General features: G+C 36.1%; 1 protein-coding gene across 3 annotated transcripts in view; it reads left to right on the forward strand.

The window, feature by feature from the left end:
- The window catches only part of LOC150102123 (tRNA (32-2'-O)-methyltransferase regulator THADA-like), a 694,369-nt gene that overhangs the window by 227,202 nt on the left and 444,410 nt on the right, over positions 1-22,757 (forward strand). For all 3 annotated transcript variants that reach the window (XM_090398691.1, XM_090398692.1, XM_090398693.1), the window contains one exon: positions 12,617-12,686. In XM_090398691.1, the coding sequence (XP_090254817.1) occupies positions 12,617-12,686 (70 nt within the window). The remainder of the gene's footprint in view (positions 1-12,616; positions 12,687-22,757) is intronic.

A 22,757-nucleotide genomic window follows, 5' to 3' on the forward strand; every position in this document is an offset into this window, starting at 1 on the left:
AAATTGTTGATTGGAAGTTAGTAATGATATAAGTTTTTTATTTAGTACTGTCATACTATCCTGTACAGGTTTTGAGGATACACGTCAGTAATTTGATGATGTTGCCGGCCTGGTTGGTCGAGTAGGAGGATATCTGCTCTCTAGCAAAAAAGCTGCGGGTTCGAATTCTGCTGTGGGCATGGATGTTTGTGATTATTTGTGAAACTACTGGTGGTGGTGGTGGGCAGTAAATGACATTGTTGTAGATGATGATGATAGTAGTTGCGGTTCATTGCAGTTGGTGGACTGAGTGGTGGAGACAGAGAAGTACGTGCCTTCCCTCGATTAATCTTTATGATCCCTGGAGGTGTCAGGTAATAATAATAATGACGAATTAAACAAATTATGTAAAACCACTTTTTTTTTCTTTAATAGGATTTTTAATATTTAAAATTCTAAAGTGTATCAGAAAATTTACAAACTGAAATTAATCCTTCCTAATAAAATTCTCTTACAGACCACAATGAAAAATATGTAGATTTTCATGACAAATTTATTACCGCAGTATTCGGTTTTGCTATGGAATCCAACAGATCTCTAATGAATTTATTTAGGGGCATATCCATTTATATCCATAACCAAGGGGGGGGGGGAGGTATACCCTTCGAAGGGGCATATCCAAATTTATCCATTCTCTCCAGTAGAAAGATCCTGGTCCATACAGTTTTTGATGAGTTTTCCACTTCAAGTATTGATTACATTAATGATTATATTATTTTTCTGCGTGTTTCATTTTGTTGTTGCTATGTACCATCAAGTCTGTGTGTAGAGACTTAAGTGTGAGGACATCATGATGGAGACTTAATGGATTGTATACAGCACTCAGGAAGGATTAAAACAGAATTTAATACTTCCTGTATTTTGTTGTAATACATGGGAGGCCTGTTCTCTGTATATAATATATCTTAGCTTATATGTTTCTTTAACTTAATATTCGTTTTCTATTATTTCCCTTCTTTATTGTTCTACCTTAAGTATAATTTTTCTTGCCTAGGATCTCCAGATATTTATTTGATTGAAGACTGTGCCGCTGAAATTCCCCTATAGGCAAAAAAAAGTTTTTATACTCTAGTAGATCTATTAACCGTACTCCAGGAGATTGATGAGGCCAGGGATTTGGGAGTTTAGGGGGCACATTGCAAAAGTGGCTAAATCAGCTCATCAAATCACTTGGCTTCTGAAAAATACTTTAACATGCAGAGACAAACAAGTCGTTGTTTCTCTGTATTGAGCCTTGATAAGACCCCATCTGGATTACTGTGCCCAGTTATGGGCACCAGGGTTTCTTCGTGATGGGGAGGAAGTGGAGAGGATCCAGAGACGAGTGACCAAGATGATAGCAGGTCTGTGGAATGAACCTTATGAGAATAGGTTGAAGATTTGTGGGTTACAGAAATTGGTTGATAGGCGAAGGAGGGGTGATATGATTGAGACATTCAAATTACTGAAGGGTTTCTATAAGATTAATCCAGAAGATATTTTTGAAAATAGGACTGGTGGTGGGAGAACTAGGGCCATGCATGGAAGCTGGGCAAGAATATGGTTGACAAGGGTGTTAAAGCTAGGTTTATTACTTGGAGAGTGGTGAATGAGTGGAATAAGCTGCCAGAGTCTGTTGTGGGTGCTACGACCGTGAATGAGTTCAAGGCAAGGTATGATAGATACTGTGTGAATGTCGAATAGTTGTTCTTGACATGATGTTAGGGCCTCCTTCGATGAGTCTGTCGACTCCTTGGAGTTGCCCGGAATAATAATCATAATAATAATTAATCACTTATATCCTATTTTAGCCAAGGTTTGCAGTCATGGCAAAATTTACTCATTAATCACTACTAATCATTGGGGTTCCACAATCAGATCCGAAATAGTGTTTTTTTGGATCAGTGCATTGCAAAAGGATTGAATCGGACAACTATTTTTATCAACAATAACAAGTTTAATTTCTGATCAAATAATTATACATATCACAAGATTCATTCATGAAAGGTAATTCTTAGTCTTTCTCAATCACTCAACTTGGTTTCTAATATATTCTTTTGCACTTAGTTAGACTCTCAAACAGCATACTGTTTGAAAGTAGAAAATAACAACCAACTGCATTTTTTAGATATCTTGATAAAAAAAAACAACCTAACAGTGTCAAATTATCCATTTACAGAAAGCCCACAGATACTGGAAGATATCTTCACTATACTTCAAACCATCACAAGTCACACAAACTGAGTATTATCCACATGTTGAAACATACAGCCAAAAAGTTTATATCAGAAGAGGAGGATACACAGAATGAAATCTCACTAATAGCCAACACATTATCACAAAATGGATATCCTCAAAACATCATCAAAAAATATCTATACAATGACAACCCCAGACAAGAAGAATCCCACCGTCAGCACATTTCTACTGTAGTGATACCTTTCATCAAGTCAGTTTCTTATCAAATAGCAAGAATGCTAAGAGCCCACAACATCAGAGTGGTCTTCAAACCAACCACCAACATCAGACAAGTTTTAGGATCTCCAAAAGATAAAGTTCCGTTCTACAAATATTCAGGATTATATTACATTCCCTGCTCCTGTGGTCTTGCCTACATCGGACAAACCATGAAGTTTAGAAATTAGACAAAAAGAACATGTTGGTGATGTAAACCACAACAGAAGCATCTCTTCTGGCTTAGCACATCATTTCTGCACGTCTAACCACACGATAGATTGGCAAAACAGCTCCATGCCATATCTCGATGACGACTACAGGCATCGTGCATTTAAGGAACCCACAATAGTACTAATAACCGGCAGAAACCTCAACAGAAATCGGTGTAATTCTAAACAGTTCGTGGAAAAACTTGATCCTCTCTCTCAATCAATCTGAACTACAGCTAGCCAGTAATCACATTACAAGTCTACAACAAACACGCATGCGTGATAATGAATAAAAACCACAAGTCATCTCTGTCACGTGAAACGTGTAACCATAGATACTAGTTTGGTTTACAACGTTTTTTATGTTCCTTTTAATTTGCATTTACTAACTTTCATATCTCCGTAATGCCTTGAAAAAGCCAGACAGTTTGCTGGCGAAACTGGTAGGTTTGAATAAATGTTTGTATTGTAAACTGGTCTGTATTAATAAAATTGTATTTCTATTTCCAGCATACTTTATATTAAAACTATTAGGAAGTTATACACATAACATAAATTCATTAGGTGCACTTGACATTCCCAATTTAGCGTATCAAAATACAACATATATGTATATAAATATATCACTCAGAATCTCATTCCTTTCAAGATCTTAATACTTAATCATAATCTAGGCAATAATATTTATTCAGTCCACCTCATTGAGTTTCAAATAATATCAGGAACATACTCTATCATAAAATTCAATCATAAGTACATATATAATCAATCAAAGAAATTTCAATAGCTCAATATTTTCTCCCAGGGAAATTAGCTGTACTCATGTTTCGCTCATTAGCTATTCACACTTTTATGAGAAATGTTAACATTCTAAATACTGTCTCCTTAAACTAGACAATTTAGCAGTTCGATAGAGAATTCCTTCTTAAATCACAAACAAATTATGAATAAATAGACTCACATGGGTCTCTTCCTATCTTGCATGTGTCTTCCATTTTTTTTCCCTTTTCTGGCGCTCGAGGGGGGGGGGGTTTCCTCTCCTCCGCTCCGTGTTTTGGAATTCTCCTTGAAGCGTTATAGGGCACTGATGAATAGTTGCGGCAGCTGGCGGGTAGGCTTTTCTGGCATCTTGAACTGCCCGACGAAGGATCTCTGCATGGGTCAAGTCGCATGCTTACTCGACGTCAGGACCAATACGGCAAGATTTCTCCTTAACTTATCGCCTCCGGATATCTTCGGCTGTGACTGGAACGACTATCAGTGGAAAGGCCTCTCCATCTTCCCCACAGGAATTTACGACACCTCGATCACTCAGGATGAAGAAAAGGAAGCCCCTCTCATCTTCAAACCAATCCTTTTATACACCAGAGTCCCTGCACCTTTGATTAAGTTTTTGGGACCCCTAATGTCCCCGTGCGAGTCTTGCTAGTAGTTTGGAGAACCCTGCATAATGTTTCTCGAAAATTCACTGACAATCTTACTTCCTCCCTTTACTGCCTTAATCTTGCCTACGGGCCTTGCTTTTTGATTCGCGCTGCACCCTTTCAATATTAACCTTGAAAGGTACCTGCGACGGGCCTTGCAAACATATCTTCAAAAGACATGCCGAATTTCGGGCGATGCTCTTGGTTTCAATACTTCTACATGCCTTCTTAAACAATGAGTGAATTAATTCCCTTTCGGCTTATTTTGCTCTTTATATAGATAGCTTTACATAGAGAAATAAAATATACATTTGTACAACAAAATTCAGGTGAACTTCTTCTGCAAAAAGTCGATGTTTTTGATCATTTATTTTGGCAACATCAAATTTTTACATCGTCTCAGTCACTGAGACATCTTCAGGGATTACAAAAAAGCTAATGTAACATATACGCAAATACCACACAACACTAAGCCCAACCATGTGGGCCACCTACAACTGCTCTTAGAGGGCAGTTGTAGGTGGCCTGTAATGTAAGGTGGGATCTCTGATGATAAGTGCTTCCCAAATCTTAGGCTTAGGAAGCTTAATGTAACCGTATTTATTAAGATTGGTTGATTTCTGAGAGCTGCTGCTGATTCTAAAAATAGTCTCTCTTTTTTTTTTTTGAATTTGCTGTGGTCGAGCATGATGGTTTTTTTCATGAGATACTGTGGGTTGTATCCAAGACATAGTCAGCTAAGTCTGACTGACCATAGTCGTGGTTGCAGATGTATGACTCGTGTTCCTCTAGACAGATGGTTCCTGTCTGTCCAAAGTATGCCAGCTTACAGGAACAGGGTACTTCATAGAGTTTATAAATAAACTCTATGCACTGAGAGAGGAGGGAGCTGATCTTTTATAGAACGGATAAGGGTAGCAAGTTTGCAGTGGGGCTTAAATGCCGTGTGTAGGTTGTACATTTTTAAAATCTTGGTTATTTTTTCTGATGTGCCATGGATGTAGAGTATGTGATGGCATTTCTAAACTCTTTTTAAAGAGAAGCCTGGGAAATGGTGGTGGAACTGATTATTTTTTTACTGTGATCGCTGTAGCCATTAGAGAGGAAAGTGTTGTGTGTGGTCAAGCTCAGTTGTAAAGGCGGTTCCAGTGGAACAAAGATTGTGGGCTCTCTTGGTTAGAGTTTTAATAATGCCATATTGTTGAGCAGGGTGGTGGTGGGAGAGTTTGTGAATCTATCTGCCTGTGTGCATAGGTTTTCTATATGCAGTGAAGGAAAGCGTACCTTAGGAAGGCATGTAACTAAGGTGTCTAGGAAGGGTAAACAATTGTTCATTTCTTTTTTCCATCATAAACGGGTTTTCTAATCATTCATGGAGAAGATATAGCACGCAAATCCAGACAATACGGTAAGTCAAAACTATGACTATCTAGGCAACTAAATAGGCTGGCCTTTTTAAAGAGATGTCGGGAATAAAGAGTGATACCCAACTGCGTCAAGTTAAAGATCAACTTTCATTCCAAAAAAGCCCTCTGCATATATAACTGCTCCATCTTTGCACTACTGCAGGAACAAATCGTTGCTACATGTGCCGCCCTCTCCTAGACGAACGCTGCCATTGCCTCCTTACAATCTGAACTCTCTACTGTACTTAACCCTGAGCTTTGGTCCAGTCTTTCTGGCATCTGCTTGAAAGAATTAAAAAATAAACATATAAAAAAAATAACAATCTGTGTAAATCCAAACCGCAACCGCTCCAGATAGTAGTTGATCTATCTTTCAAAAGACTCAACGGCAGTGCCATCAGTGCCCTAAGCCCCAATCACAATTTCGCGGTCGCACCGCAAGAAGTGCCGTTGCTTGATGTAATGTATAATATCGAACACAGGATCTGCTTAGCACCGGAGATAGCAAATAACATTAGACTTGACACTGCCAACATCCTCACCCAGTCTTCATCTACAAAAAGTAATTTATCGTCTGACCAACAAAATCCTCTCATGAAATTATGGAAAGAAAAAATTGTCGTCATCACCAGAGCGGATAAGGGTAATGCCACGGAATATAAATGAATAATGAGATTATCCTCCGAAATCACTCTACCTTCATCCCACTAGAACACGACCCACAAAAACACAAGTTAAAAAATTTAAAAACTTACTTAAAAAGCATCTTCCTGGCCTCCGACAATACGAAATAACTTAAAACTTTCTGTTCCCATCCGCTCCCGAATATACGGTTTATCAAAAATCCACAAACCCAATTCCCCAATAAGACCTATAGTAGTTGCCACTAACGCACCTTGCTACAAACTGTCTAAACAGTTGGCCAACTCTCTGACCCCTTCCCCCCTCACTGGACTTTCCACATTCTATATAAAAAACCCTACCCATTTTAAAACTCTAATAGAAAATCTAACCTTAAATAACACAGACATATTGGTAAGCTTTGGCATCTCCTCATTGTTTACCAATATTCCCTTAATTGATACCTTAACACTCTTAGAAAACGTTTTTCCTTCTGACATCTTAGATCTCTTTTCCTTTGCCATCAATTCTGGTTATTTTTCTTGGAAAAACAAAATCTATAAGCAGATAGAGAGAAGTGCCATGGGTTCTCACCCCCTCTTCCCAGTTTTTATATGGAAGATTTTGAAAAACAAGCCATAGACTCAGACCCCTCTCAAACCTTCTATCTGGCTAAGATATGTAGATGATGTGTTCTCTATTTGGCTTCATGGCCCAGACACATTAGACTCCTTCCTCAGTCACCTCAACAGCCTACAATCCAAGAATCCAGTTTACAATGGAAAAAGAAAAGAACAATTGTTTGCCCTTCCTAGACAATTACATGTTACATGCCTTCCTAACGGTACACTTTCCTCCACTGTATATAGAAAACGTACGCATACAGGCATATACATTCACAAACTTTCCCACCACCACCCTGCTTAACAATATGGCATTATTAAAACTCTAACCAAGAGAGCCCACAATCTTTGTTGCAGTGGAACTGCCCTTGCAACTGAGCTTGACCATATACACAACACTTTCCTCCTCAATGGCTACAGCGATCACGGTATTAAAAAAAAATCAGTTCCTCCCCCATTCCCAGTGATTCTCTTCAGAAAGAGTTTAGAAATGCCGTCACCATACCCTACATCCGTGGCACATCTGAAAAAATAGCCAAGATTTTTTAAAAAAATACAACCTACACACAGCATTTAAGCCCCACTGCAAACTTGCTACCCTTATCTGTTCTACAAATGATCAGCTCCCTCCGCTCTCAGTGCCTGGAGTTTATAAAGTGCCCTGTTCCTGTAAGCTGGCATACTTTTGATAGACAGGCAGATAAGCAACCATCTGCCTGGAGGAACACAAGTCATACATCTGCAATGACGACTATGGTCAGTCAGGCTTGGCTGACCATGTCTTGGATACAACCCACATGATCTTATGGAAAAAACCACCATGCTCCACCACAGCAAATTCAAAAAAGAAAGACTATTTTTAGAATCAGCAGCAGTTCTCAGAAATCAACCAAATCTTAATAAATACGGTTGCATTAAGCTGCCTAAGATTTGGGAAACACTTATCATCAGAGATCCCACCTCACATTTCAGGCCATTTACAACTGCCATTAGAGGGCGCTCCACCTATTTAGGACTTTAGAGTCACTCACGTTGTTGGGCTTAGTATTGTGTGGTATTTGTGTATATGTTACATTAGCTTTTTTGTAATCCCTGAAGATGTCTCAGTGACTGAGATGAAATATAAGTATTAAATTCTGTTTTAATCCTTTCTGAGTGATGTATACAATCCATTAAGCCTCCAACATGTCATTTTAGACTGCTGGTGATCCTCTGAACAGACACTCTTCATTTCACTCAGCCTCTTCCAGTAATTGTAAGTTCAACTTCGTAAGATTTTTTTTTTTTTATGTTATCCATCCAACTTTTGTGGTCATCATCATGAAATTCCTGACATGTACTCTCAAGACGTGTACAGGATATGATAGTAATACATGAAAAAGTTACATCATTACTAACATCTTCTCTACAATTTCCTTCAATTCATCTGTTACCTATAAAGACCCAACATTATCAGATCTTATATTTCTGTCCTTTAAGGCACTTTTTACAGTATCAATCAACCTACATCTTGGTCTTCCTCTGGGTCTATTTCCTGCCAACCTGGTGGAGAATACTTGTTTTGCTAATCTTTCCTCCCCCATTCTGTTTAAGTGACCACACCACCTGAGATTAGCTCTGTTAACACATTCTTGAATGCTAACAATGTCAAGTTGATTCCTAATATTCTCGTTTTTAATATGATATTTCCACTGATACTATCTGTTCATGTCCTTAATCTTTCTCAGGACTCTCATATCTGTAGTCTCTAGTCGTTGGTCAAGTGTTTTATTTCTAACCAATCTCTCATATCCTTATATACTTTTTTGTACCTGATCAAAATATTGGATAGCTTGATGTCCAAAATTAGTTGTTTTCTCTTTTTAAATAGTTTTTTGTTTTATGATGATGCCATGTTGTGTGCTACATTCTCACTCCCTTCTGCTAGCAAACAAACCCTACCCCCCCCCTCCCACCTTTCTTCCTCTCATAAAATATTTAGTTTTTCTTATTAACGATTCTTACCATTAAACTTAGCCTGTCATTAATCTCTTTATTATTAGATTTATTGATATACTCTATCAGCTTTTGCCATCTATTTTAATTTTTGCATCATAATTTCTGTATTAACTGATGTAGTAGTGTTTTACATTTCTAATTTCCTTTATTTGTCTATATTGATATATAATTTTATCTATATCATCATTATCAAATTCCTAGTATATACCCCCAAGGGGTGTACAGGATACGTGTCCGGACAGTTCATCGCGGGAAAATTAATCACACGAAAATTCATTGTGAATATATGAGGAAAAAAATTTCTATATGAGAAATGTTTTAAAAATATATATTTTAAGAAATATTTTATACGTTATTTAATATTTCGATTATATTTAGCTTTTTGAAAAATTTTAATCGGTATAAAGTTATTCATCACGAATATATGTGAGAAAAAAAAAGAAATATTTCCCATATAAGAAATATTTTAAACTTTTTTTTTTTAATTAAAAAAATTTAATAAATATTTTTTTAATTTACGACATATTTTTTAAAAAAAATTAAGAAATAGCTTGCCTGGTTGGCTGAGTGGATAGTGTATCTGCTCTCCAGCCAAAAGGATGCAGGTTCGAATCCCACCGTGGACATGTATATTTATAATTATCATTGGAAATATGAGTGGTGGTCAGCGGAGATGACATTGGTGTAGTTGCAGTCAGATGGTGATTGAATGTTGAAGACAGAGTTGTAGAGCAGGTGCCTTCCCTCGATCAGTACTTGGACTCCCTGGAGGTGTCAAATAATAATGATAATAAAATTTCAATTATACGAGGGTGTAGAGACACCTTCTCGGCCAATAGTGTTGGCTTCTTGGCAACACTATTGGCAAGATTATTTTTTCCTAAGTTGGTACATCTGTCATAAACATCCATGTAAAATCGCAAGTTATTTTATCAAGTAGTTTGTTTTTTATAGCTGTCTGAAGCAAAAGTGTTGTCTGTATCCCTTGAAATGAATGAAATTCAGTATCGTGCAATTATAAAATTCTTTGTAAAAGAAGGTTTAATGCCAAAAGAAATTCATTCGAAGTTCATAAAAATTTATGGGCACTCTTCTTCTTCGTTTTCGACAATTAAGAAATGTGCTGCTGAGTTTAAACATGACCGTATCAGCCTTGAAGATGATCCACGTAAAGGATGTCAAAAAAGTGTAACAACACCACCAGAAATCATTAATCAAGATTAATCAATGCACGATATGGTATTGGATGACCAGCGAGTGAAATTGCTGAGACTATAGGCATTTCAAAAGAATGTGTAGGATATATTTTTGCATGGAGAATTGCAAATGAAAAATCTTTGCGCAAGATAGGTGCCGCACTTGCTCACATCAGATCAAAAATGCATTGAAAAACCTTGAAGTGCTTGAAGCGTTTTAACCAAATAAAACTGATTTTGTGCTTCGATTTATTACTATGGATGAGACTTTGATTCACCATTACACACCAGAATCCAAGCGGCAGTCAAAACAGTGGACAGAAGCCAGTTGTTCAGCAGGAAATATTGAAAAGGGTAAAACAATAACTGAGGAATGTTATTCGAATCTTTTAACTACACTAGACGAAAAAATTCATGAGGAAAGACTCGGTTTGCAGAAGAAGGAAATCATCTTTCATCAGGACAATGCACCCACCACAAAGGTGTTTTGGCAGTGAGAAAATTAAGGGATCTGCACTATTTTGTTGTAACATCTACCCTATTCCCCAGATTTGGCTCCTTCTGACTTCTATCTCTTTCCAAAACTAAAACTCTTCCTCACAGGTTAGCATCTTTCTTCGAATCAAGAGCTGTTTGCAGCTGTAGACGGGTATTTTGCAGATCTTACTGAGAACCACTACAGGGATTGGATAATGGCACTGGAGCATCGCTGGAATAAATGTATTAGTCTTAAGGAAGATTATGTTGAAAAATGAAAATAATTTTGAAATTATAAATTCGTTTTTTCATTGTTAGGTTGAGAACTTTTCAGACCACCGCTGTATATATATCACATCTGGATGAGTGTCTAAGTGTGCAAAAATATAGCGAATGGTTAACAGAATTAATATTCTTAATGATGCCCTTTCTTCCATTACCTATTCCAGTTTTTAAATATTAAATATTCCATCAGCATAACCCGCAGTATTTAAGTATTGTAAAAAATATTTACAACTTTTTAAGATGAAAGATAAATTAGGAAACTCACCGATCAATAATATACCACTTTCTTTGTAAAATAATAAAAATATTATGAAAATCTAAACAAATAATACATAAATACATAAAAAACTATGTTTTGTGAAAATTATCTTGCGCTGCATTTACTTTTCATATATCGGTATCAATGCAATATCATTTCAATTGTCTAGGTGAATAATGCTTTCAGCGAATTTTTTCTGCAATGAATTGGCCATGAACCTACAGGATATGATAGTACTAGATGAAAAATTTACAACATTAATAACTTCCTATCTACAATTTTTATCCAAATCAAGACTCCAACATTATCAGATCTTAAATTTCTGTCTCCTAAGGCACTTTTTATTGTATCAATCCACCTATAACTTGGTCTTCCTCTGGACCTTTTCCCTGCCAAATTGACAGAAATCACTTGTTTTGCTACTCTTTCCTCTCCAATTCTGTTTAAGTGACCATACCACCTGAGATTAGCTCTGCTAACACATTCCTGGATGCTAGCAAAGTCAAGTTCTTTCTGAATATCCTCATTTTTAATATGATATTGCCATTGATGCCATCTGTTTATACTCCTAATCTTTCTCAGGATGCTCATATCTGGTCAGGTGTTTTACTTCTGATACAGCTCTCAGATCCATAAGTTAAAATTGGCTTGAATACTGTCTTGTATACAGCTAATTTAGTGTTTTGGCTGATTTCTCTCTTATTTCATATAAATTTATTCAGTTGACTTCATACCATACCAGCTTTGTTCATTCTGTTGTCTATTTCCATATTTAATTTTATCCATATTGACATCTAATATGACTTATCATAGGTAAGTATTATATATTCAGTCCTTTCTTTTAGACTTGCACGGTGATCCAAATACATTTTGGAAAATTATGGAGACAACTACCGTGTTTGAGTAAAACTTTAGTTTAATATAAACTAAAATCCACTTTCGACATTTCGACTTTTATATCAAGGTCATCTTCTGGAGCATATGCACTATATACAGAAAACAAGCTACGCTGCAATCTGCATGTTTTGTTAAAGTTACTGACCAACCATTACAACAATTTTTTCGCCAGAGGTCAGGCCAATAATTGTTGTAATGATTGGTCAGTAACTTTAACAAACCATGTAGATTGTAGTGTAGCTTGTTTTCTGTATATAGAAAATGACCTTGATATAAAGGTCGAAACGTCGAAAGTGGATTTTAGTTCATATTAAACTAAAGTTTTACTCAAACATGGTAGTTGTCTCCATAATTTTCCAAAATGTATTATATATCAGTATTGTTAAAATATGGTTGAGATTGCCATAAATCTCATTGCTTCATCTGCTAATTTTACTTTTATAAATAAATGTAAATTTATTTATAAAAGTTTATAAATGTTTCGTATGTTTTCTTAGATCTATTATATTTGAGTTATTTAAGTAGGTTCTGCGATCCTGAAGTTACAATGATATTGTCGTTTTTTGAAATTAAGTTAAACAAATCACTCCATTTATTGTTTTGAGCCATTGTGTTATATTTTCATCTTTCTGGATTTACATTTTTCAGAGATGTTGCATCAAATAAAAATACAAAAATATGTGCATTAAATTAATACAAGTGAGATGTTTAAAAACAGTTGATTTCTTTTTTCTTTTTTTTTTCAGACTGTTCGCCATCATACAAGAACTATATTTCAAAATATTATTGGCCTTCATCAGCTGAGCAGCAGAGATGGTAAGTTTTCAGTTTTTGACCTGCTATAAATCCATAGAGATGACCGACAGCATAATTTAAATACAAATTACACACACACACACACACATATATCATATACAGGAATACCTCGATTATCACGGCTTCGATTATTGCGATTCTCGATTTATCGGGTTTATAATTTGATACCAAAATTCCAATTATTGCGCTCCATATTCAAATTATCACAGCCGCGAGATGTAGCCCACTACATATGCAACCAGTTCTAGTCGCCACTCTCCAGGTATTGTTCTCGTAGTGCTTCATTTTTATCCGACGGCACCTTCTCACCACTTACCAGTAACTATCCACCCTTGCCTGAAGTACATGTGGATATTTATTTCTCTTGTTATTTACCCCTGCATTGAATGCTAAAAGAAACAAGGATGATTTCAAGTCTACAGCTATCAAGAAGAAACGTAGATTGATCAGCTTAGAAGATAAGTTGCATATGATAAGTATGAATCAGGCATAACCAAAGCCAAAATTGCAAGAGAGTACGGTCTAAATGAATCAACTGTTCGCCATATTTTAGACCATTCTGCAAACTCTAGGGCTTCGATCTAGGACTAAAAGAAATTGAAAAAGGTGATGTTCAGGACCTGCTTCAGTCACATGATAATGAGCTGGATGATGAAGACCTAATTAACCTCGAGAGAGAACATGCTTACGATGCTCGAATCGATGATAATGACGAACAAATTGACTTGGCACCGAAGGAATTTACCCTCAAAGAAATGGACGAAATGTTTAGAATTGCTGAAAATTTTAAAGAAAAAAATCTTGAACGGCGATCCTAATCTCAAGCGATCGATGAAAGTTCGTCAGGAAATTCAAGATTCCATCCATTGCTACCAAGTTCTATGCGAAGAAAAAAGAAAGAAAAAATTCCACCAGACAACTCTATACCAGTTTTTATCCAATAAAGATTAAAGAATACTCTTGTTTTTCTTAATGAACCTTCATTTTTTACTTAACACGTTTTACACATTTTTTTTACTTGATATATAAAATTTAATTAATAGATTTGAAAAATCCTTGGCATTGATCACCCATTTTACATGCATTATTTATCCCGATTATCGCAGATTCGATTATTGCGGTATTTTTCATTTTAACAATAACCGCGATAATCGAGGTATTCCTGTGTGTGTGTGTGTGTGTGTGTGTGTGAGTGAGGATGGCTAGGTTAGGTTAGGTTAGGTAAAATTAAACACTGAATTGAAATTAGAAGAATTTCTAAATTACTATACAGAACTGTGTGCAGACAAATATTTTATAAAAGACAACTGGCAAACAATTAATCACCAGTCAATCTTTGACAGACCATTCATGTTGGAAACTCTCTTTTGGATCATTTCTACTACTTCTTCCCCAATTAGCATAATAAGCATAGTATATTGTTTTTAGAAACACATATTCCATTTATTGACTTTGAAAAAGCATTTGACAAAGTTAAAAGAAACATTATTTAACATATTAAAAGAAAGACAAATACCAAATAATATCCTAAAAGCTATCACAAGTATATATGAAAATAATCAAATACAAATAAGATTAAATCACAAGCTATCATTATACGAGAGAGATAAACCAAGGGGTCCGACAGGCATATCCCTTCTCAGCAACTCTTTTTAATATCTACTTAAATGAAATAATAATAAAATGGAATAAAAATTTACATCAAGGAATTAGACTTTCTCCTACAGTTAACTTAAACACTCTCCTCTTTGCCGACGACCGAATAATAATTACAAATTCTGAAGATAACTTACAGAAAGCTATTTTAGATGTAAATGAGATATCCAAAGATTATGATATGATAATATCAACGGAAAAATCAAAAACTATGGCCTTTAAAGGACAAGATCCAGCAAGAACTAAAATAGTAATAGATAACAAGATCTTAGAACAGGTGAATTCATTTAACTACCTAGGATGTATGATCACATATGAAAATGAAAAAGATATAAACATAAAAATTGCAAAATATTTAAAAATAACAGGTGTAATTAACTCTATATTTAAGCCAAACCTAGTTCAAAAACAAACCAAGCTAAAAGTATACGATACATTAGCCCTGCCAGTCATAATGTATGGAAGTGAAATCTGGACAATAAAACAAAAAGACAAACAAAAGATTAACAACAGCAGAAATGAAGTTTATGAGAAAAACTGCAAAGTATACCCTATTTGATCACAAAAGAAACGAAGATATTATGAAAGAATTAAACCAAGAACCAATAATAGAAAAAATTAAAAAATATAAACATAAATGGATGGAACAAGTTCAAAGAATGAAAACAGAAAGATTACCAACACAACCCTTAGAGTACAAGCCAATAGGAAAAAGAAAACCAGGACGTCCCCTTAAACGATTCAACGATGACTTCTAAGTCCGGAACAGGCCATGCTAGGCCTAAATCCTTGATACACATGATGATGATGATATATGACGATGGTCTAAAAAGTTCTCGATCATAGATGGCAGCACTATCAGCAAGAGATTGTTTTTTCTAAGTTAGCACATTTGTCATAAGTATCCATGTGAAATTGCAAGTCATTCAATCAAGTAGTTTGTTTTTTACAGCTGTCTGAAGCAAAGGCGTTGTCTGTGTCCCTTGAAATGGATAAAATTGAGTATCGTGCGGTTATAAAATTCTTGATAAAAGAAGGTTTAACGTCAAAAGAAATTCATTCAAAGTTAATGGGCACTCTTCTCCTTCCTTTTTGACAATTAAGAAATGGGCTGCCAAGATTAAACATAGCCATACCAGCCTTGAAGATGATCTACACTTGAAGGATGTCCAAAAAGTGTAACAACACCAGAAATCATTGATCAAGTGCACAGTTGGTATTGCATGACAGTCGAGTCAGAGTGCGTGAAATTGCTGATATTATAGGTATTTCAAAAGAACGTGTAGGATATATTTTGCATGAAGAATTGCAAATGAAAAAGCTTTATGCAAGATGGGTGCTATGCTTGCTCACACCCGAACAAAAAGGCACTTGCGTGAAAATCTCTGAACAGTGCTTGGAGCATTTTAACAAAAATAAAGCTGATTTTGTGCATCAATTTATTACTGTGGATGAGACTTGGATTCACCATTACACACCAGAATCTAAACAGCAGTCAAAACAGTGGACAGAAGCCAGTTGTTCAGCGCAAAGAAGACAAAGTCGGTTCCATCAGCAGGAAAGGTGTTTTGGGATGCTAAATGCATTTTGTGTATTAATTATCTTTACAAGGGTAAAACAATAACCGGGGAATATTATTCTAATCTTTTAACCAGACTAGTTTAAAAAATTCGTGAGAAAAGACCTGGTTTGCAGAAGAAAAAAATCATCTTTCATCATGACAATGCACCCACCGACAAAAGCGTTTTGGGAATGGGAAAATTAAGGGATCTGCACTATGGATTGTTGGAACATCCACCCTATTCCCCCAGATTTGGCTCCTTCTGACTTCTTTCTCTTCCCAAAACTAAAACTCTTCTTCGCTGGTCAGCATTTTTCTTCGAATCAAGAGGTAATTACAGCTGTAGATGTTATTGCAGATCTTACTGAGAGCCACTACAGGGACAGTATAATGGCACTAGAATAAATGTATTAGTCTTAAGGGAGATTATGTTGTAAAATAAAAGTAATTTTTCAATTATAAATTCGTTTTTTCATTGTTATGCTGAGAACTTTTCAGACTACCCTCATATATATATATATATATATATATATACACACACATACAGGGTGTCCCAAAATTCATGCAAGATTTAAATTTAGCGCCATTTTGTGCGGTAGTGTTGCTAACGAGAAAAAAAGACAGCGTGACAGCTGACAGTCCAGGGTTATTAAAACTGGAGTGCTACATGAAAGAACAACGCATTTTCATTGTTGAGCAATATTTTAAAAATAATGAAGGTTTGGCAGCTTGAGTTCGCAATTTTCGTACAAAATATGGTCGGAATAGTGATATAACTTCTTCAACTGTGAAAAGATTAATTAAAAAATTCAAGGAAACTGGATCAATTAGTGATCTTATACACTCTGGCCGTCCTTCAACAAGTCGTTCAACAGAAAACATCGAAGCAGTTCGTGAGAGTGTTGCTGAGAGTCCAGGAACATCAATTTGGCACTGTGATCTTGAATTGGGCATTTCGAGAAGCTCTCTACAGCGTATTCTCATGAAAGATTTGCATCTTTATGCTTACAAAGTTCAATTGACTCAAGAACTGAAGCCTACTGACCACACACAGCGAAGAGAGTTCGTTGAATGGATTATGGAACAACAACAAGTGGATGCTTATTTTTCGAACAAAATCATCTTCAGCAATGAGGCTCATTTTCATCTTGATGGCTTCGTTAATCGACAAAATTGTCGCATTTGGGGTTCAGAAAATCCACGAGTGATTGTTGAGAAACAAATGCATCCACAACGTTTCACTATTTGATGTGAATTTTGGGCTGGAGGCATCATCGGTCCATTCTTCTTCTAAAATGCCGCTGGTAAGGCAATAACAGTTAATGGTGCTCGCTATCACGACATGATAATCCAGTTTTTTGTGCCTAAATTGCAAGATATGGATGTGGACGACATGTGGTTTGAACAAGACGGGTGCCACATGCCACACAGTCTGAGAAACAATTCAATTACTGCATGAGTCATTTCCTGGTCGTGTAATTTTCTGTTTTGGCGATCAGAATTGGCCACCCAGATCATGTGACTTAACGGCATTGGGGTTTTTTGAAGTCTAAGGTTTATGCCAACAAGCGGGTGGTAACCCACGCCTTGAAGGAGGAAATTGAGCTCTGTATCAACGAAATTCAGCCACATTTATGCAAAACGGTCATGGAAAATTTCGTCAAAAGAGTGTGCATGTGGCAGCAAAGCCATGGAGGCCATTTACCCAATATGCTATTCCATGCATAACTCTATACTGTATACTTTATGAATCAATAAGAAATTACAATTTTTAATTAAAAGCCTCTTTTCTATCAAAATTACTTCTTGCATGAATTTTGGGACACCCTGTATATGTTAAAGATACCAAGCTATTTTAAACCTCGTTTTACTCCATTTCCCAAATAAGGAAACAGACAAACAAGTCAAGTTTGCACCTGCAAGTGTTGCAAGTCTAGCTGACCCTGCACATAGCGGAACACCAAGGCAACTCATGGTAAAATTAGAATAAGCTCTGATCACTAATTTTAATATTTACCCTTATTGCAAAGCACATCTGGTTTGAATCAGGTTTAAAATAGCTTGGTATCTTAAACATTTATTATACCCAAGATAAAATACTTTCTACATTTATATTCCTCCTGAGATTTTTAGTTAATAAGGTTAAAACACCTTATGGTGACTTGTATTGGTAAAATACTCATAAGCTCTATATTACTAAAATCTTGTTATTTCTAACCTGGCTCCCACTGATGAGACCTCTATAAAGGTCGAAACCGGTCTGGGTAGTGGTCCCTTGCCTTTAATACAAAGCATCATACATCTCCTCCAGGAGATGTGCTTTGCATTAAGGGTAAATATTAAGATTAGTGATCAGAGCTTATTCTAATTTTACCATGAGTTGCCTTGGTGTTCCGCTATGTGCAGGGTCAGCTAGACTTGCAACACTTGCAGGTGCAAACTTGACTTGTTTGTCTGTTTGCTCACTTGGGAAATGGAGTAAAACCAGGTTTAAAATAGCTTGGTATCTTTAACATATATTATATCCAAGGTAAAATACTTTGTACATATATATATATATATATATATATATATATTATTTTATTTATTTTATTGTTTTTTTTTTGAAGAAAAATATTTTATCCTCTTCCCCAAAGCAAGCTGTAGATAATATTCTTGAGATATCAAAATACACAATTTGCAGTTTGAGAGAATGCGTATACACAAGAAATGAGTTCATTGATAACATAGAATCACCAAACATTTCATACAGATATTAACTGTCTGTCTAATACTGATATAATAGTAAATTTGAAAAGATAGTATGCTCTAAATTCATGTTCAGAGTAGGAGCCATGGGGTACAACTTTTGTATGTGTAGATTAAACCTGAACAATCATGTGTCTAAACTCTTCTACAAAATTAAAAATACCAAGAAATTATATACTTGGCTTAATCCTTTATCCAAGTTTAAGCAAAGAAGTTTGCGCCTTAAATATTTTCAGGACTGGGACAACTCGTATGTACAAGCTTGTAACGTCACATCGCTTGTCTTAGTATCTCATAATGCAATTGCTTTGTCATTGATCTGTTGAAGCCCTACCATCTCTAAATCCTGCGAACCCCTCGAAAACTCATATATATATACGATGGACAATCATCCCTGTATACCATTTTAAGATTATTAAATATTCCTGAGGCAGATTTGCCCTGTTTAAAATAAAATTTTATTTCCATTTGTTCCCACTTTTGAATTTTTCATACAATGCATTAAAACTGTCTCATGCAAACAGCTTCTAGTGTAGAACTAATGCAGCTATTGCGAAGCACATGTACTCTCTGATTCCTTTACAGTACTTTTCCCTTCTTTTTTTCCCATAGGCTAGGAACACTTGGAAAACTTTTTTTTTCCATGTTTCCCTACCACAATTTTTCTTAATCTCCTAAGCATTGTAAAAAAAAACAATGATTAGCAGGAAAAGTTGAAAATTGAAACAATGTCACATCCATATATCATGTGTCATTATTAATAAAGGTGCCAGTATGCTGTACCATCCAAAATAAACACTTCTCTTAAGTTTGCTTAAATCTTTTCTGGAATACTCAGGAGGGAAATTTCTCTGTAATTCTCACATTCAGATTTATTTTCACTTTTATATGGATGTGTACTATGATAACTCTACTCCAATCACCTTGTACATTTCAGATTTGTGATGGATTTTTTTTTCTAATAACAGTATTCATCTTGAAATATCAAGAATATCTTTAGCTTCAGTTTTGATGTCACTTTTATCTCCTTTATTATTATTATTATTATTAATCAGGCCTCCGTGGAGTCAAAAGACTCATCGTGGGAGGTCCTTTCTAAGAAACACAAGTCTATCAAGACTTATCAAGGGAGGTCCCTCCTAGGAAACACAAAGTCTATCATACCACTCCTTAAATGCATTGACCGTTCTTGCCCTCACCACTCCATCAGGCAATGCATTCCATGGTTCAGCAACCCTCCATGCAAAGAAACCACTCCTCACCCTCTTTCTCAGAGTTCCCTTTCGTAACTTCCAGGGATGGCCCGTTGTCGTGACTCCTTCCCGCAGTTCAACCAAGTGAAAGAACTCCCCCAGTGTCAACCCTGTAACCACCTCCCAACAGTTTAAAAGTCTCAATCATATCACCCCCTCCTTCTTCTATCCACCAAACTCTGTAGTCCACACTCCCTCAGCCGATCCTCATAACTAACATTGTACAGTCCCGACACCATCTTTGTTATTAGCATTTGTACCCTTTCCACAGTTCATTTATCCCCTTCAGATCCTGGGGACCAGATCTGAGAACAATAGTCTAAGTGTGGTCTGATCAGGAGCTTATACAACAGAATGATAACTTGTTTATCTCTGCAGGTCAGCATCCTTCTCAGTATTGCAGCAATCCTCTAGGTTACCTTCACCACCTTTGCAATATGCTCCCTGAATTTCAGTTTTCTATCAATCATCATCCCTACTTCCTTTAATATATCTCTTCCATTCAAGTATGCATCCTCCCATTGATGGATCCCAAACTTCAAGACTTTACATTTTGCTGCATTAAACTGACACCCCCATTTGTCCATCTGTCTAGTTTATTCAAATCCTCTTGCAGGGCTGCCACATCTGCACTATTACTGATAACCTTCCCAGCTTCACATCCGCAAACAACTTATTATCCCCTTGCAATCTATTGACAATATCATTGATATAAAGGTTGAACAATACAGGTCCCAGTACTGAGCCCTGTGGAACCCACTTGTAACCTTTTGTTTCCTTGATATTGCCCAGCCATACACAACTCTCTGATACCTGTCCTGAATCCATTTGGCTAACCCAACATTTAAATCCATGTGCTGCAACTTAAATATCAGCTTATCATGTGGCACCCTGTCAAACGCCTTTGCAAAATCAAAAAAAAATGGCAGTATATGCTTTTCCCTCATCAACTGCTCTTGTCACTTTATTATAAAAGGCAATCATATTACTAAAGCTAGAGCGCCCCTTAACAAATCCCTGTTGATTCTCACAGATAACATTACCCTCATCTGCCCAATGCTGTATATAGTCCCTCACTAATTTCTCTAAGACCTTAACAACTACTGATGACACACAAATTGGCCTATAATTAGACTCTTCCAGTCTGCTGCTGCCCTTGTGCAGCGGCACTATCTTACCTTCCTTCCTTCCATTCCTTGGGTACCTTTCCGGCAGCCAGACTTTTATTGAAGAGCCAGGTCAGAGCTGTCAGTTCTTTAGCACATTCTCTGAAAACCCATGGTGAAATACCATCCAGTCCCACAGCTTTACTGGTTTCCAGAGTACTCAGTATTTGGAACACACTCTCCTCTAAACCCTGAACTTGCCTTATCCCTCTGGTATTAAAACTTTCTTCTCCAGGATGTAATACTCCAATAAAGTGCTCATTGAACAACTCCACTATGTTCTCTGCATCAGTCACTCTATTCCCATTTTTATCCTGCAATGTGTCATTCTTCCACAATCATTTCTCCTCCTACTGGCCACATAGCTAAAAAATTCCCTAGTATTTTCTTTGGATCTTAGTGTCAATCTCTTCTCCTATTCCAGTTTTGCCTTCCTCACCATACTGGTCTGGTCACTCTCCTGGCCTTTGTTTTATATTCTTCATCTATCTGCAACCAAATTGTTTACATTTTTGTATGATTTTAGACCTTTTATGCTTTTTGTTTTTTATCCACTTCCTTTGTCTTCGTAGTGGTACTTTCCTACTAATCTTCCATTTTGGAGAATTTGAGAAAATCTTTCAATAAGCATTTTGTACACACATCCATGCCACTCTGTGGAGTACTATATTCCAATAATAACACGATACTTTAATTCTTTTCTGATCTCATGCTGTTTTATTTATGTTCCTCGAATACTTGTTTTTAGAGCTTGTCACTTTACGTTGTTCTCTCTTCAGTTTGATAATCCAAGTCTTTTCATCACAATGAACTGTAGGGACTACTATTGAGCTATACACTTCAATTTTGAGTTTTTTGGGTGATCTGTATTTTTCCTAACATTTGTATGTTTGGTAATGGCAGTCGAGTCTAGATTTATTCTGTGTTTAACAGTTTCCTCATAATTTAACCTGTCTGTAATTAACTTACCTAAGTAATTCAATTTTTTATCCTGTTTCAGCTTATTTCCTTCTAATTTTTTTATATTTATTATAAAATTATGTTTTTATAATATTAAAATTAAATATAAAATTTATTTTTATTTATTTTGTGTGCGAACTACAGAAAATGTAAGATCATACATACGTAATTTTATATTGCACGATGCGATCTACAGTATAGCATAGTGAAATATAAAATTAAAATTATATTATACTGAGGGGCTATGCTTTCTACCCCCCCCCCCCCCATGTTCTGGGCTGGTAGACCGGTTCTCCTTGAATTCTGAAGACTTGACTCAGGGTAGCCCTTTAGTGTTGAGTCTTCAAAAGCCCCCCCCCCCCAGTTTCGGACTGGTAGGCCAGTTCTTCTTGAATTCTGATAACTCGAATTTTGAAGACTCAACACTCAAGGTAGCCCCTGAGTTTCAAAAAATGTGACATACAGATGTGACATAAAAAGGCTTTTCATTTTATATATATAGGGTAGATTAATACATTTATTTCCTTCCACTTCTTAGAAGAATGGTAGAATCATAGATTCTACCATTCTTCTAAGTTCTACTATTCTTCCTGTTGTCATTGTTTTGGTTTTACTAAAATGTATCTGTATTGCTTATCCCAGCTGTTTGCTATTGCAGTAGATTATTATTATTATCATCTCTTTGAAGAACAACCAAGACTGATTTTTTCCACTCTTCGGAGACATA

Source organism: Typopeltis vanoorti, chromosome 10 (genome assembly GCF_054136105.1).
Source record: "Typopeltis vanoorti isolate ZY-2024b chromosome 10, IOZ_Tvanoo_1.0, whole genome shotgun sequence".
Taxonomy (NCBI): domain Eukaryota; kingdom Metazoa; phylum Arthropoda; class Arachnida; order Uropygi; family Thelyphonidae; genus Typopeltis; species Typopeltis vanoorti.